The following is a 16,179-nucleotide window of genomic DNA, read 5'->3' as shown; positions in this document are numbered from 1 at the left end:
ATTCTTTATTTATGAAAGGTCTTCCCAAAATGTAGTTTTCGTTTATGTCCGAATGACAGATTTGAGGCAAAGGTTAGAATTGGTAATATTGATTCCTCTGTTTTGAAAACTAAAATGCGATGGAGAATAAGATGATAAAAAGTAAAGATATTTTCACGACCGAAAAGTGTTGTACATCAAGACAATCAGTTATGCAGGTGAAATATCGAAAAGGTGAAGTGTGAACACTTAGTTTCAGAGGGCAAGACAAACAGCAAGTAATTTCAGCCACTGCAACCTACTTCTCAATGACTATGCGGTTTTTCTTTTTTCTCGCGTAAACACTCGAACTCTTCAGACATCACTGGTACGATAGAAGTTGCAAGTGTACTTCAAACAGTCAGACTGCTCTTTGCTGTGGTAATTGGAGTCGCCAGTTGGCAGGTAGGCGTTTGAGATAAGCATCACCTTGATGGAATCATCGTGAAAAATTGATCAAATTTTATAGTCGTATGGTTGATCATTTGCTGTTCGATAGGGCTGCAAGTTGTTGCCGAGTTCTTTCCGATTGGCAAGCTGATTTGTTGACAATTTAAATGAAAAGTGCTTATTCTATAAAGAGTTCATACAACTCATTGAATCAGGTTCAATGAGGTGATGGAGACTAGATAAGGCAGTTCTGCCTAAAATCGTGCCTCCTAACCTTGTGACGACTGCATCTCCTAACCACGCAGAGTTGTCTAAAATGCATATTTTTGTTAATTGTGTAATTAGTACCAACAACATATTACGAAAATTAAAGAAGTATCAATAAGGCGCCCATATGCTGAGAGAAACGGGTACTTACTTGATGAGGTTTAACAGTGGTGAATACGCGCGCACACGCACGCATTCATGCCGCCTATTTCACGGTTACGTGGCATGCTAGACGGCTGGTACAATTAGCACTGTTGTCACCTCACAGAAAACTGTGACTTCTTGACCATCTAACCCGCCACCGTCAGCACCAATGTACCTGTCCAGTAGTCGTGTTCTGGAGTTCACAACCTTTAGGTGTATGTATTTGTGTTCTTTTTCAGCAGATTTTCAGTCCCGTCTGTGAGATATGTCATTAGCACAAATATCTGTAATTATTTTTTCAAATATCTATCTAAAAGTACATTATTATCTTTTTCGGAATTCAAAAGGGAATTGCATTGACTAATTTGAAGTCTTTATAGCGGCCTATTGACCCTCTGATCCATCTGGTCGAAAGATACTTATTTGATAGAGTGAGGTTTCACCAAATTTCAAGTTTGAAACTGCCCAATATTTCATCCCAAAAAGACGAACTTGAAAATTCTAAAATGGATGCTTTTCTGATGGAGTGGTGCACGTGCCTCTGATTTTGCTGTCAATTTCACAAGGTGCTTGTACGTTAGCTTGGCTCCTCCCCCTCCCCCATCCCTGCCGGCTCCCAAATGATACCGTTCCCACTGCAACTATCGTTGCTCATATTCATTGTTTGGTTTTATTTCGTGAAATTTTGACTCTAAGTAAAGTGATGTAATTCCAACGCCGAAAAATAAAAAAAGTAAAGTGCTTGAATCACTCAATCGCACGGTGTGCAAATGGACAGTTGGAAGAGGCTTACTTGTACGGGCCGCATTAATGACCTTCACAACGTCATTTTTTTTTCTTACCACTATATACCTTTGCATTTGCATGAAAAGGAGTCAATAGAAAGGTTTAGTTCTCAAAACCTTCTACAGCACGAAAAACGTTTGACCATACAAATAACAAGTAGTGTAAAAGCTAGCGCAAAAAATCTTCGGCGTTATCGGTCTGTCAACGAACAGCTCGGTTGAGTAAGGTCGGTTGCGTTTTGAGAAGGCGAGCGCGTAGGTGTGCATGGTTTTGTGACAAGGAGGAGCCTTAGCAGGCTGCCTAGAAATCTGACACGGCTGTGTACTTGAGATATCGACCTGTTTTTGAACGCTTCATCACTAATCGGATTAGCGCCACGTGCGCACGCCTAATTGACGGGTGCACGTATTATGCGCACACACATCCTCACACGCTTCCATTTAGGCGTGTGTGCACGCCCGCACATTCAGCCAATGAAAATGGGCAATGTCCCGAGAGCGCGTGCGCGCATACGCCCGGGCGTGTCGAATGATTGACTGATAGGATTGAGAATGCTGTGTGCGTATGTGCACGAGCATATCCACCCCTTCAGTTACACACGCACTTTTCTGCTCACTTGGCTTAGGTCCGTGAACAACAGCAGCATCGACTACATCAACAACAAAAGCAAAAAAATAGCAGCACCAATGTCTTCATCAGTATTTGAGCATGTATAAGCAGGCCTTTGTGCATTTAAGAAAATAGTAGCGCTAATTTTTAGGGGAATGGTTGAGTGTACGACCAAATAATCGCACAATATAGTGACGCTCCTTTGGAGCCTTTAAAGAGAACGTTAAGTATATTGACTACTTCGGTTTCTCACATGCAATATAGGAGATTATGAAATCTAAATTCGAATCCAGTAGGGGGAAAAAATAGTGCAGGCAACTTTAACCATCCATGGTAGGGCCAATATTGCCAGCCCAGGCTCACAAGCCTTACAATAGCTGATAGCTAAACGAAAAAGTTAACAAAAATCTCCGTTATATTTTAAATACTTTGTTTGTATGAAATGCATTTGCAATCTTAGTGCTAATTTGGTCCGAAAATACATGCTTCTCATCCTGTATGTAAGCGGATGGTTGGACGTTCCGAATTTTACCGAAAAAAAGTAATTAATGTAGGCTGGTAAAACAGTTAATTAGGATTCGCAACCTTATAATGCAGAGGTTCGTTTCGAATGCCGAAGTTACTTTGCATCCTATTTATTTGGTGCTTCTGAGCTGCACATTAGCAGAATCTAGTAGTTACGGAATTACCTGCATTCGTTTTTTATTCTATGTGAAAATAGCCGATTTGGCGTCACAGATGTGACCATCTCACTATTAAACTGGTTGGGCTGCTTAATAACAAACCCAAGTCTTCAACAAAAATCCGAGGTGGGCTTTAATTAGCGTATTCCCAAGTAGATAAATACCCGAATATTATTTGTAAACTTAGAAGAGTCAGTACTGCAGTAAATTCAATGTTAAATGATTATAATAATTTAAGAATAGGTAGACATTTTAAAATGGGGAAGCTACCGTGCTCAATTTATTATCACGGTAGTGACATTTTATTCTTGTCTATTAGGAATAAATGCTTAAATCCACTTATAGGCTATTCAATTAATACAAAGGCATTTTGTGCATTCACAAATACTGCTGGAAGAAGCCATGATCACCAGCCAAAACTGGGGGCAACCTTGTTATTGATAAGTCAATTACTGCCTGTGATGGGCTCATATACATTCAACGACTCTTCATAGAGCTGGAGCGAGAGGACCAGAGAATCCTTTTAAGGCCATGACACTATTTTACTCACAGGACCTTGTACGAGTGAGCAAGTAGCAAATTTGGCATTACTGTAGCCCCTATCGACCCGTTTCCGTACAGGAAAGTGGTGAAGATACCGCAACTCGTATGTAATAATGCAATTATCGCCATCACACGGGCTTACGCGTGAGCTCACTGAGCCCAGTGGCTGACGTAAGCGCATGCGTGTGTGCAAAAGTCAGCAGCCAATGGTGTTGGGCTCGCGCCTCCGCACCACCCGGGCATGCACGTACGTGCGCACGCGTGCATGCATGCAATTATGACATGCGGCCCGTGCGTTTGTGCGTGCACGCGTGAGCGTGCTCATGATACATGACCAGAGCGAAAGACAAAAATTGTTTTGCGTGCCTGAGCAGGTTCAGCATATCAACGGCACATGATAATTGACGGGTGGTTACCGCCCTGTGACCAGAATTATTACACAATGCGCGATGAGAGCAAGATGGATAGGTAGATGAAGAGCGAGAGGGAGAGAGAATAAGACCCTGGACTGCGTGCTATAAGTCGATTCTTTCGGGTGCGGAAATAGCTAACAGCACCTGCCTGTGGATTCGCTAATTTTACCCAAAAACTACAGAAGTTTTTATAATGGTTAATATTTACCCACTTAATGTATTTAAGTGTAAAGTTATTCGTAAATGTGACTTTAAAACGCCAGCAGACTGACAAACCAGGCACCTTTCTGAACCTGTACAAAAAATTCCATAAATTATCGATCAATCTTTAGCTTAATACTAGTATGGAGCACACATTTATTGTAATCACACTTTTCCCATCTCCATTTTGTGGCATAATGTGCATTTCTTCAGTAAAATAATGCGATAAATACTGGATTACTGACCACATAATGAGAAATTTCCCTTCATTTACTTTAAATATGAATCTCAAAAAGCCTGTCAATAGCAAATCTTTAAGTCTAACTTGAATTGAGGTAAACAATAACTACGTCAGCTTAATGGCAAGAAAATCATTCAATTTCTTCGAATATTATTTGAAATAATCCTTGCCTATCCTTTATGCGGTAATCCAGGACGCATGATCAAACAGGACCCATTACTTTTGACCAACCACCTGTTTTAAAAAATAATTTTGCAAGGGGGAGCATGTGAGCAGAAGTATTAGTGTGCATATATTGAGAACCAAAAGTTCGTGTACACAAAACTTGAGGGTGCCACGAACACATCTATTTATCGCGTCACACAGTAGGTGTGCAGGTATGTGATTACTATACACCCGGTGTGCGAAAAAATGTACACCTATATATTATTTTAATTCCAAAATGTCATAGTGCAGCATCAGATATCTTTTAACAGCGATGGAAGCCAATTGGTAGTTTTGTAAATAAATAAATGACTTGTCCACTGACCTGTGAAATAAAACGGTAGTGTGCAACAGCTTGCCCACAAATAAAACTGGGTATTTAGACAAGCATTGGTAAAAACTAGCCTTCTTTAGCTTGTGAATGAACAAAAGATAACTTTAATTCCTAAGCTAAATCAACAACAAATCCGATGATTAATTAGTGAATTGAAGGGTGTCTATCTTAAAACGATGAACGTTCATGGACAATATTTTTCCATCAACTTTAAAATACTCCAAATTTAATCTTTAGAGTGTAATCCTTCCAAATGATTTTAGAAATTTTTGAGGATTATATGGGCTAATAAAATAATTTGCAATGGATCACACAAATGACGTATTGTACTTCGGCTTTCTTTGTCGGGTAAAATCGGAAGCTTAGCGTAGATAGGGGTGAATAGGAATGCTTTCTAATCAAACAGTAAAAGAAAAATGCGAAAATGACATTTATTTTTTGATAAAATGCTCACACATTTATTCCTCTAATTAGCTAGTTAAATAGCCAATACGATAACAGCATTATTTATAATTTGTTCAGAACGAATTTTATTCAATAATCGTAGGTAATTTCATAGATTTCCAACATATTTGCGACCTTTCAGAATTATTTTATTCGGCTAAGATAATTATAATACCTTATTTTATTTTGTGTTGCTATCGACTCCAGTGATAATTTAACCAAAAAATATCGCATTAGAAGTTCTACTGCCTCAGATATTGCGTGTCCCTTTTGACTAAATTAACTTGCCCAAATTATAAAGAAATTTTAGAAAGTACAAGTCCTCTTAGAGGACCACTAGTTTCCTAGTTTGAATCATTAATTTTCAGTCATCTTTTAAAATCAATTTACAAAGTGGATTTAAATTATGTCACGGTGACATAAGAAATTAAGCGGGTTTCTATGCCTCAGCCAGGGGGAGAGGTATTGTAATTTGTCAGAGAAAATAAATTGTATGATGAGTGAAAACGAAATTATTATGATTGAGCAGCACACCTCTTCAGAGCTGACCCAAAAACCAGTATTTTTCCATTGTCGGGAGGAACATTTCGATGCTCCTCTACCATTCCAGAAAGCACATCAGGTCTCGACCATCAGCGTGCCTCGTTAATCACTTAACATCATAGGCATGCCTTAAAACCCTCCTTTACGTCATGCCTGGCGAGTACGCGGTGCCGAAAGCACAGCTAGTGCGACGGCGCATCATCTGCCAGGAGAGCGCCGAGTACCGTGTGGTCCACCCACCACCGGCTCCGTCAGTACCGTTGATAGCCGTATGGACGCCTCCATCGGTCTAGGCATGCCTCTTACAGTAAGTACGGAGGAGTTTTCCAAAAGGCCTGGTGGCGAGAAAGTGTCTACTAGAAGCAGTTTATCATCTCTAAAGAAGTCATAATACTAGAGTAGAATATGTGTATTTGACATAGAGAAGGCACTGGAGCTACTGGTACGGCCCGAAGGTCACCCCACCGGGAGCGGTATACTGGCCAAGTCAGAAAGCGCTCATCACCAAAACCGAGAGTTAAGCAATCAGAGTACTACACAATGATACAAAAGGCGGTTTTTAGATGGAACTTTATTCCCGTTTCTCCTTTCGCGAGTTTTATCTTAAGTTAAATACTTCTTATATGGTTGTTTAAAGTTGAGTAGTCACATATGACGCGTAGACGATATGGTTTCTTGGATAAAATGCTTCTTCTATTCGATTCTTCATGTAAATGGAGCTCACCCACCCAGTATAAGCAATTTTTAAGTCGATTCACAACGAGCTTTTGGCAAATAAGTCATTTACTGTATTTTGGTTATCATTAGGATCAGTAAGCGAGCATAGTAGTCCAAGTGTGCTGGTGGATCCATATTTCATAGAAATACAGTAAATAATTTTGTTAGAAATTATGGAATACTTCAAAAACATCTAGTGAAAAGTATTAAACAATAAAGGGTAGTAAAATTTGCTGTGTATTTTTGTCAAAAATAGCTCTTACCAAGTACGCATTAAGAGTATGTCACCTTCCTACGGCGATGCAACGGCGGATTTAATAATTATAGGAATAAATTATAGCGACAGTGTCTTTATAATATTAGGGATTTATCTACTTTCACCAAGATCTACCTATCTGGAGAAGAGCTGGGAGACTCTGAACTGGTCTAGTAGGCCAACTCTATTGAAGAGGAATTTCAAGCAGATAATGACGGTTCAAGCCAAGCGACAGCATAAAGAGGCAATACTTCGTGTGTCAATGGACATTCGTGGGTACTACTGTTCAGTACCAGTAATGTTTAGTTGGGTGCATAAAATGAATCAACTATACACTAATTTTGACTTTCCATTCATTAATAATTTGCTGTCCATTAAAGGAATTCATGTTTTTTTTATACGAGGCTTGTAATTCGATGTATTTAAGCAAATATTTTCTTCGTTTCTTATAAAACCATTTAATCCTTTTCAAATCTTGTCTCATTTTACCGATGATAATTAAATGGAGCTCTGAATTAGGATAACTCTTTTTTCCATGATTTTAAAGTAAGATCAAGTTAACAAAAACGTAATTTTTATTCCAACAGAGTGGAGTAGTCAAAGTTTTCACCGCGGCAGCAGAGTTTTCTTAGAGGATGTCATGAGGCATACCATCTTAAAAACAGTTTTAATAGAGGTGTACAGAAGATCAGGATAACAAGACTGAAAGCCACACTTTACCAAATGCACAGTTCAAGCAATGCCACATTCCCCACATTTAATATACTACATCTTTAACAGATCCTTTCAAATTGTCAAATTACTTAAATGGATTCAATAATTTGCGGAAAGAACACTTTATGTATAAATTTCGCAAATTTCTCGATTTTGCACTAAAAAAGCTGAGGTTAAAAAGCCGAATAATTGAATCTGACTTTATTTAAAGAGGGGTTGGCTACCTTTAAAGCTGACAAAGTATATGCGGCTCAAAAGGTCATGATCTATCAAATTTGAAAAAATCCCATAAATGCCACGGAGGCTAGGAAGGCCAGTATTCTAAGTTGCTACTAAATGACAAAGCGAATGGGTAATTGCACGGCAAATATAAACTGGATGGAGTTAGTTACAAGTACATATGAGCATAAAATGGTCAAACTTACTGTCGAATGTGTGCGAAGTGATTTTTAGTAAATATGGAAGAAATTTTAATTATGTAATTTATTAGAAGAATTTTTCAACACTACCATACTAAAACTACAGTAGAAGTAGTAAAAAACCATTGAGAGACCGAAAAATTTCTCTTGATATTCTCTGTAGCTCGCTACAATGCATATCACTATTTATAGGATTGCATTAAAAAACGTAGATGAAATTGCTCTACTTCATTAGTTTTTTTCACTTCTCCATCCTGTACTCCTTACTGTTCTCTTTGAATCTGCACTCATGTTACTGGGTGTTGGCTGAACCTGACAGATTTGATTCTGACTTGTTTGCTCTACAAATGGGGTCCAATTTGATTTTTGAGTATAATGTGCGCAAAGTATTAGCATAAAAACCGCTGAATAGCGATTTTTTAAAAACTGAATTCATTGATAAATCACTCAAATTTAGGTGCACATCATTGGGCAGAGTCATCTGTTCTTACTAATAATGAAGAATCACTTATAGCTATTAAGGGTCAAGAACAGCCTTCAGGAAAGCTTAAAGTGGTTGATGATTAAACCAGTCATTTACATCCACATCAACGGAGAAAGTCGTGGGGTCCATTAAACAAATGACTGCCACATGCGTTGACTGACAAAAGCAGGCCACAAAAGCCACCCATTTTCTCCTAAATTTTTCCGCCTTGTGCATAGAAAGATATACCATAGGAGTGAGCAAATTTGGTCTTGCTAACGCTATCAGACTTATAAGCAATTTTTTTGAGGAACGAAATTCTGAAGGGGTTTTATGGGGTCATATCAATCGAGTTTGGCGCTTAAAGCGTTCCCAGGATAACCGCAGTGCAAATGGTTCTTCCAATCACACGAAGTCAATTTTTGTTTGAGGTGCTAACCAAACAAGGGAGCATCGCCTTTTATTTATTTTTGCCAAAATAACATCCCAGAGAGACTCCCTTGCTTCCAATGTATGCATAATTGAAATTTGAAAAAAATTCATACAGAATGAGTCGAAAAACTAAAAATGGCGCACAAGAAAAATATCCTTAGATATTTCATGGAAACTACTCATCATACGGTTTTTTATTTGGTACAAAGTAATGAATAACCCACAATGACACGATAGAAGAAAGTGACGTCAATTTTCTTAGTTTAAATGAATTACTTAATCTAGATGATTCTTGAAATGGAACGAATAGTGTCAGTCAGCAGTATGGATTATTTTTAGAAAGGAAACAGAAGTTTGTCAAGCCTGAGTATCACAGGCACAAATAATATTTGAAAGGAGTCGACAAGATTCATAAGGCATTAATGTATCCAACGCTGCCTGTGGCGTTTGGCAATAGTCTTTAATCCGGTGTGTATGAGGTGGTTGTTTAAGATCAGCATCTGATGTGCTTTGCCGACTGGTCAGCGGTGTCTGGTGGTTCTCGTAAGTAGCTGTAAATTATACGAATAAAATTTATGCAACCTGCAGCGCGTTGGCCAATCAGTTTATCGCAATTGCTTGGTAGTTATCAAATCATACATGAACAAGTATGGTTTTGGATAAGTGAACAGGTGAGGCTTATCACATCGTCAACTTTACTGATGAAAGGCATGCGTACACAATATGTGGCGACTCAAACCTGGGCGTGTTTACCATGACCGACAATAAAGACGTTGGAGCGGTTAGGAGGGGTGGATGTACGTAGTAGTGATTAAGGTGTAGTATCTTGGTTGTTTAACTCTTCGTTTTGGTAACGGGCACCTTTGTGTCGTGGCCATTGCACCTTCTTGAGTTGGCTGGCCCCCGGGCCACGTAAGCAGTCTAACTCCTACTGTGCGTTAAATATATATATTCTGCCAGAGTATTGTCTCCCTTTGCCTTCAGGGAAGTCTGGGGCGCTACCTAGGTGATAATTAACTGGTAACGAACCGTGGGTGTTGGGCACAATTTCAAATAAGGTACCTTTTTTGACTAAAATCGTTGCAGCTCTCTCAAGTAGCTTCTATTTGAATGCACAGACTACTATTAGCAGAAATAAAAATATAGGGCGTAGGCTCTACACCTCGTCGAAAGTTCCAGGATTTGCTTAGATTCAAATGAATCCAAAACAAAAATGGTGCAACTCACTAGTTTTAATGTTTTTATGGGTAAATTTAAGATTTAAATTGATATTCTTCATTAGTTTATGGTAATCAAAAAAAGTGTAATTTGACATGTCGCATTATTTTTTTAAGTGCAGCGAAGTCTTTTGCTCTGTCAAAATTGAGTAGCCACCATGTAAAAATAAAATTATTAGAACTTTATTTTACTTTCCCAATTTGACCTATTACCATAGCATTACCTCCGCGTCGACTTCAATTTGAAATGTGTGATCGATATTGGTTCATTGAAAGCGAGGAAGTCAGGAAATTCGAAGGCATTTATAAACTCAAAAAAGAAATCGGCCGCCGTTGGTACCAGCCTATGTAGGGTTATGAGTCCTTTAAGAAGATACCCCTAAAATGTGTCAGATGAACAGGAGAATTATTTCCCTATGATAGGAACTATTTGTCGTGCCAATGTTATTGATAAATAGCTATAAATGCCAAATTTTGGCTTTTATTGCTGAGGTTTGACAAAAAATTATGTCTTAAACGTAGTTTAAGATATAATAAGTGACATTAATTTCGAGCGAAATTTTTAATGCTTTAAGTCAGCTGGAGAGTTTCCTGATTGTGCATCTGGCCATGCTTCACATTTGTCGTTATTAGAAACAGATGATAGCCATATTCGTTTTATGCCCCTATGCAATATTTACAACCTCATTTATGAAAACTCGAGAGGAATTCATTAATTAGAACTAGAAGTATGCGTGTTTTACGAGTTATACATTTAATAAAAAACAATTGCATTAATCATATACAATGTAAGAGCATTTACATCTTTCATTTATGCTCAATAATCAACTATTTGCTTTCTAGTGGGTCAGCGTCCTTCACTTTCCACTGCAGAGATTTAACAAATCTTGAATGGACCGTAAAATCTCTCCAAAAAAAGGTTGACAATATTTTTGTAACATTTCCCTCTATTTAGACTAAGAATTATGTTAAATCTGTCAAACTTGGACACCTATTGCACTTAGAACACAAAAATATTGTTCGGTTAAGGGAGGTCTTCGAAAGTGACGCCTACATTTTTATGGTCTCCGAATATGTCGAAGGAAGACCGTTATTTGAATAGTAATTTATTTGGCCAAATTATCTAATGATGAAAATGTGTTTAAGACGTTTTCGTAAACAAATTAGGAGTGACTTTAATAGTAGGCAGCCACCTATTTTGCAAAGGAATTGCTACAGAATTAGCGTGGATTTACTGCTCTTTTCCAAATGACATTTTAAGTGCGAGCGTAATACGGTTTAAAGTATTTGGTATTGTTTTGATTTTTGTAAACACAAATGCAAGGTTTAAATTTTGCAAGTATTTTTGGAATTTTAGCTTTGCCTGTCTGGAAGAATTGAGCGAAACGCTGATGTCTTCGGCAGTAAAACAGATTAACAGGGGCCTAATGTACTTACATGACTTTGGAATTGCCCACCGAGATCTTAAAGTAGGAGAAAATATTCTTCAAGTTACAGACCACATTTATGGTATTGTATTGTTTCATTAATGCTTTTAGCCAAATAACCTTTTGGTGAAGAAGGTCGGTGAAAATATCATCGTAAAAATTTGTACGTTACTGAATGAATGAATGAATGTTCATATTGCAATAAGAAGTTAATCACAAATATTGCAGTTGTTTAAACACCCGCCATTGTTGCCTGCATGCCTTCTCCAAATGTAATACAAAATTGCAAATTCTGCCTAAAATGGTTATATTCTGCGAGGTCGAGATGAATCTATCCCTTCACCCTTAATTTTCAAATGTCTACTCTTTTTTGCATATGGGCATAAGATTCTCTGAGACTACTGCCAAGAGAAAATGCCAATCACTTAGAACTTGGGAAGTGCAGGGGATAAAGACAAAAGAGTACTTCCCTTCCACCGCGTACAGCCGACTTTTAATACCAGTCACTGATTATGGTTTCCTAAAACATAAGACTATAAATTCTTTAGCACTTTAAGACGATTTTTTAGTAACATTTCTTAAATAAATTATCACTAAAACTTCTGTGTTAATTGAAGCTGATGCTGCCTTCTCAACAGTTATTGGTATGGATATGGAAATGGAATTAGTTAATGGTGATATCACATTCACTGCTCCTGAAATCTTTCTCACTCACAAGCATGGGCCACCGGTAGATATGTGGGCGCTTGGAGTGCTACTGTTTATCATGTAAGTAGAATGATTGTTTTCCGATTTTTAGCAATTTTTTTGTTCTTTATAGACTACATTATCTCCATATCTCACCACTGTTTAAATTTTAAGGTGAAATAAATGAAACTAAAGACTATTTTTATTTCTAGTTAAGAGTCCTGCATTTTGTCTGTTCAAAATCGTGCTTTTCAGTTTGATGAACACAGACTCAATCTGATCTATTTAAAGTGGGCCATAACTTCCTTCATCCACTCTATTGAATCAAGTCAACTAATTTATCATCTAACTAGATTGATTGGTTGACAGGATTAAACCAGACCTTCCTAAATACGGATGCGATTCCCCAGCGAGTAGAAAACAGTTTGGATAGACAATTTGTAAATCTATCCAATCAGTTAATAATGGCGATCGCAAAGTGTGGAATTTGTGTGAATACTGAGTTTGTCTGAACCTTGAAAAAAATTCTAATTGGCGGTTTACCTCCTGCTTACTCAAGCATTACCAGACAAAATGCGAAAACACTACCTTAAACCAAACGATTTCTGGGTGAATAGAAAAATGAATAGACTAACTTGAAATGCAGTAACTCTGCTCACGTAGACGTTTTTCTTTTAATTTTCAACCGTGGACGGCTTTACGATCAGGGTCTCTGGAGTAGAGCCTTTCAAGCGGGAGAACGAGATGGACTCATTTCGAGCCATTCTCAAGGGTGAATTCAGCTTTGATGGAGCAGAGTGGCAGGGCATTAGTATGCATTGCAAAGATCTCATTCGTCGACTTCTTGTCGTGGAACCAGTGATTCGTCTCACTGCCATCCAGACGACGAATCACAAGTGGATTTCAGGAGAGGAAACTGCCGAACACATTCTACCCGAAATTCCCTACCGCTTGGAGAGCTTTAACCAGCGTTGCAAGGAACGGGTAAGTGGAGGAGCAGATCAGTTTTAAGGTCACAAGATTCGAATTTTATGGTCAAATGCTGATGTTACTAATTCGTGTGTAGTTTGAAATGAATATATTCCACTTTTGGTGTATCCGTTTTTAGCTAAAATTTAAGTTTGATTTTTTTCGAAAGAATCATATTTAAAAACTAGAATTGCCTCTTAGATAGGAATTCGCCATTCATCTCATTACAGTCCCATTTATGTTTTGAGGCACTTCTTAATTAAGTAAATGTAAAACTGTAAAAGCAATTTAGGATACTAAAAGACCTCGTAAAGTCAGCTGAAAAGCCCTAAGATGAATGGACATTTATAGAATGGTACTTTTGACACATGATTTTCTAGACTGTCTAAATTGTAAAACCATGGATTTATTAAAGTCCTAAAAGAGTATTTACAACACATGAGAATGCGATGTTTGAATAAGATGTCAGATAATTAGACATTCTTGTTCTGTTCGATGTAGCTCGATACAGTGACTTGATGTAAACTAGAGATTGAACCTGCTGGATGTGATTCGACTTGCCTGCCTTGCATATTAAGGTGAATTTGCTTCCGCGGTTGCGGAAGCATTTGCCACACAAAAGTGTTTTAAAAGACTTGAATCCGGTGGTAAATCGTTTAAATAAATTGGCATCTCATTTTAAAAAGTTCTGCAATCTTAACAATATTAAGGAATTACCTGTAGCTGTTGGGAATCGGGAACGATCCTTGTTAGTGTTCAACATGAGTGAGGATAGAATAATTTGATAGCACCTACATCAGCAGAGGAAGTTTGAGAACACAAGCACACCGACTGTATCTGCTTCCACCATCAGGCGACAATATGAATCCAAGACTATCCAGTTGTGTTTCACTTCTTCACTTCGCCTCATTGAAACACTGAATTTTAGGTTTTTTGGTGACTGGCTGACAGGCTGTCCTGCTACTCTGTTACTTCTTATGCGAACCGACTTTTTTGCTCAAAATTTCTTCACACAAAGGAACACTGCATTGGCTGTCTCCAGATGACCCACTCATCAAACACCCCAGTCCACACTATTAATGTGTAATGCGCTGCTGAAGCCCAATCGGGTAGTGTGGATGAGGTCTCTCTACCAGATACGACGTGATATATCGCTAAATTGTGCAAAGCCAACCTATCTCTTCCATTCTTCCTCTTCCCTTTTTCTTACCCCTGCGATACTGTTAGGACCACTCGATTGGTGAATGAGAAGAAAGTCGTAATCTTGGTCATACAAGACAGCACAATAACTCATGCCTCATACTAAAAACTTGCCCATGGGAAGATTTGCACGCTGGTTAGGCTGGGATGAATGAATGAATAAGATACCATACATTTTTACAAATTCTCACAACGTACAACAAGCCTACCGCACGATCTTCTAATATATCGCAAGCCATAAATAGCAATCTGAAGTACACAACCCAGGCATCGGATTTAGCTAATAAATATGGCTATGCAAAGCTGTAAAACAAAATTTGCGCACCATTCAGCATATAAACCTGATAGGAGATTTGGTGTAAAGATATTTCATTGCCGTAAACAGCACCAGCTTGCATTTGTTTTTTTTTTTAATTTAAGACAACTTAACCGAAGAAATTTTTGAAACTATTTTACAATTATTTGTCAGTCACTCTGATTATGATGGAGCACATTTAAGCGCTTACCCCTTCCCTGGATGAGCCAGTCATCTTGGAGTGATGTCATTTATTAAAAATTTCATTGTGGATTTAGGGATGTAGTTGGTGTAAGCAACACAATATCAGCTGCATCACTTCACTTCAACACTTTTTAAGGAAATTTTGAGAATTCAGACATTTACAGTAAAATGTATCCTTCTGTAACGACAATATGGGGATCAGTTTAAGAAATCAGAATAGTATTTCTTTTGGTCTGGGTTGGTTTCCTGTTGCCGAGAGTTTAGTGGTCTGGACCACGAAGCTATGGGTACGGCCTCCTAACCACGCTGGCAGAATGGAAGCACAAGGTACTGAGAGTGGGGAGCAGGCGCACTTAAATACAACACTTAAACCAAACTATCACAATTACCTACATTCTTCCCCCTAATAATCAACAGTCTTTGAAAATGACGAATTTATATCCATTACTCCTCACACAAATAGTTTTACGTACTAAGAATGCAAAAAATAACAAGAAAGACCAAATTTTTTGCTTTATTAGGCAGAATACTGGAAGTCCGTGAAATCTATGCTTCCAGAAGATCATTTGGAACGACCTTTAGTCAAAGATGCCTCTTGTATTGCCTTGCGAAATTGCGAGAGTGAACACAATGCTACGCTGAACAAACTGCTCTACTGAGGCCCTGGTGAAAAGCTGAAAAAAGCTATTCCCTCTGCCCACCTTTTACTGAAAAAAGTGTTATTGATGCCGCACTTATTCCCTTCATCGTAATGGCTCCCTCTCTGGAAAGGGGTCGGAGGAGAACATAAATTAAATGGAGTCATCCAGACATCCTGGCATTTGGATGAAGTTGGGTGAGAAGGAGATTATGTATGCTACATGATTTGGCGTTCGCTTACAGCAGTCACCTTCAAACATGCGTTCTATCAGGGGAAACTTACTGGCAACTAAGTGGATAATTTTTCTTATAGACTTTCTTTATTACCATTTATTTTCCTTATTTTTTAACAAAAAAAGGCCAATGTGAGGTCCTGTTCGAGCCACTTTACGAAAATGATAAGAAGACTTAGATTTAAAGCTACTTTTCATTTAGGAATGAATCCTCTCCTTGTAACAGAGTCGTCCTAAGACGGTCTGCTCCACTTCTCGAAATTGCGACTGCTCTTATTCGTAAATGGTTGTGTTACTTTCACCTTTCACACAACAAAATTCATATCTTGTACTAGTCCGTCAAAAGATGGATTAGTTATGCTTCTGTCGGCCATTCAAGGTCCGGCAGGTGTTCCAGTGCTGCTATACGAATGCACAGTTGGCCGTTTTTGAATCGTCGACAACATTCAATCTGGCGTTTTGCTACAGCCAAGCTGGTGAGTGGCGC

At 38.3% G+C, this 16,179-nt stretch overlaps 1 protein-coding gene across 1 annotated transcript; it reads left to right on the top strand. All coding sequences in view use genetic code 11, as the record gives it.

Moving 5' to 3' along the window:
* Window positions 1–12,111: 12,111 nt before the first annotated feature.
* EGR_04321 (Calcium and calcium/calmodulin-dependent serine/threonine-protein kinase DMI-3) lies at window positions 12,112–15,479 on the top strand (the record flags this gene model as incomplete). Its single annotated transcript, XM_024493570.1, has 3 exons — window positions 12,112–12,233; window positions 12,860–13,136; window positions 15,342–15,479. 3 exons carry the CDS (start codon window positions 12,112–12,114, stop codon window positions 15,477–15,479), a joined length of 537 nt encoding a protein of 178 aa, XP_024352078.1.
* Between the last annotated feature and the right edge of the window lie 700 nt (window positions 15,480–16,179).

The sequence above is a fragment of the Echinococcus granulosus genome (assembly GCF_000524195.1).
Source record: "Echinococcus granulosus chromosome Unknown EG_S00026, whole genome shotgun sequence".
Lineage (NCBI taxonomy): Eukaryota > Metazoa > Platyhelminthes > Cestoda > Cyclophyllidea > Taeniidae > Echinococcus > Echinococcus granulosus.
This window is presented reverse-complemented; position numbering and strand designations above follow the sequence as displayed.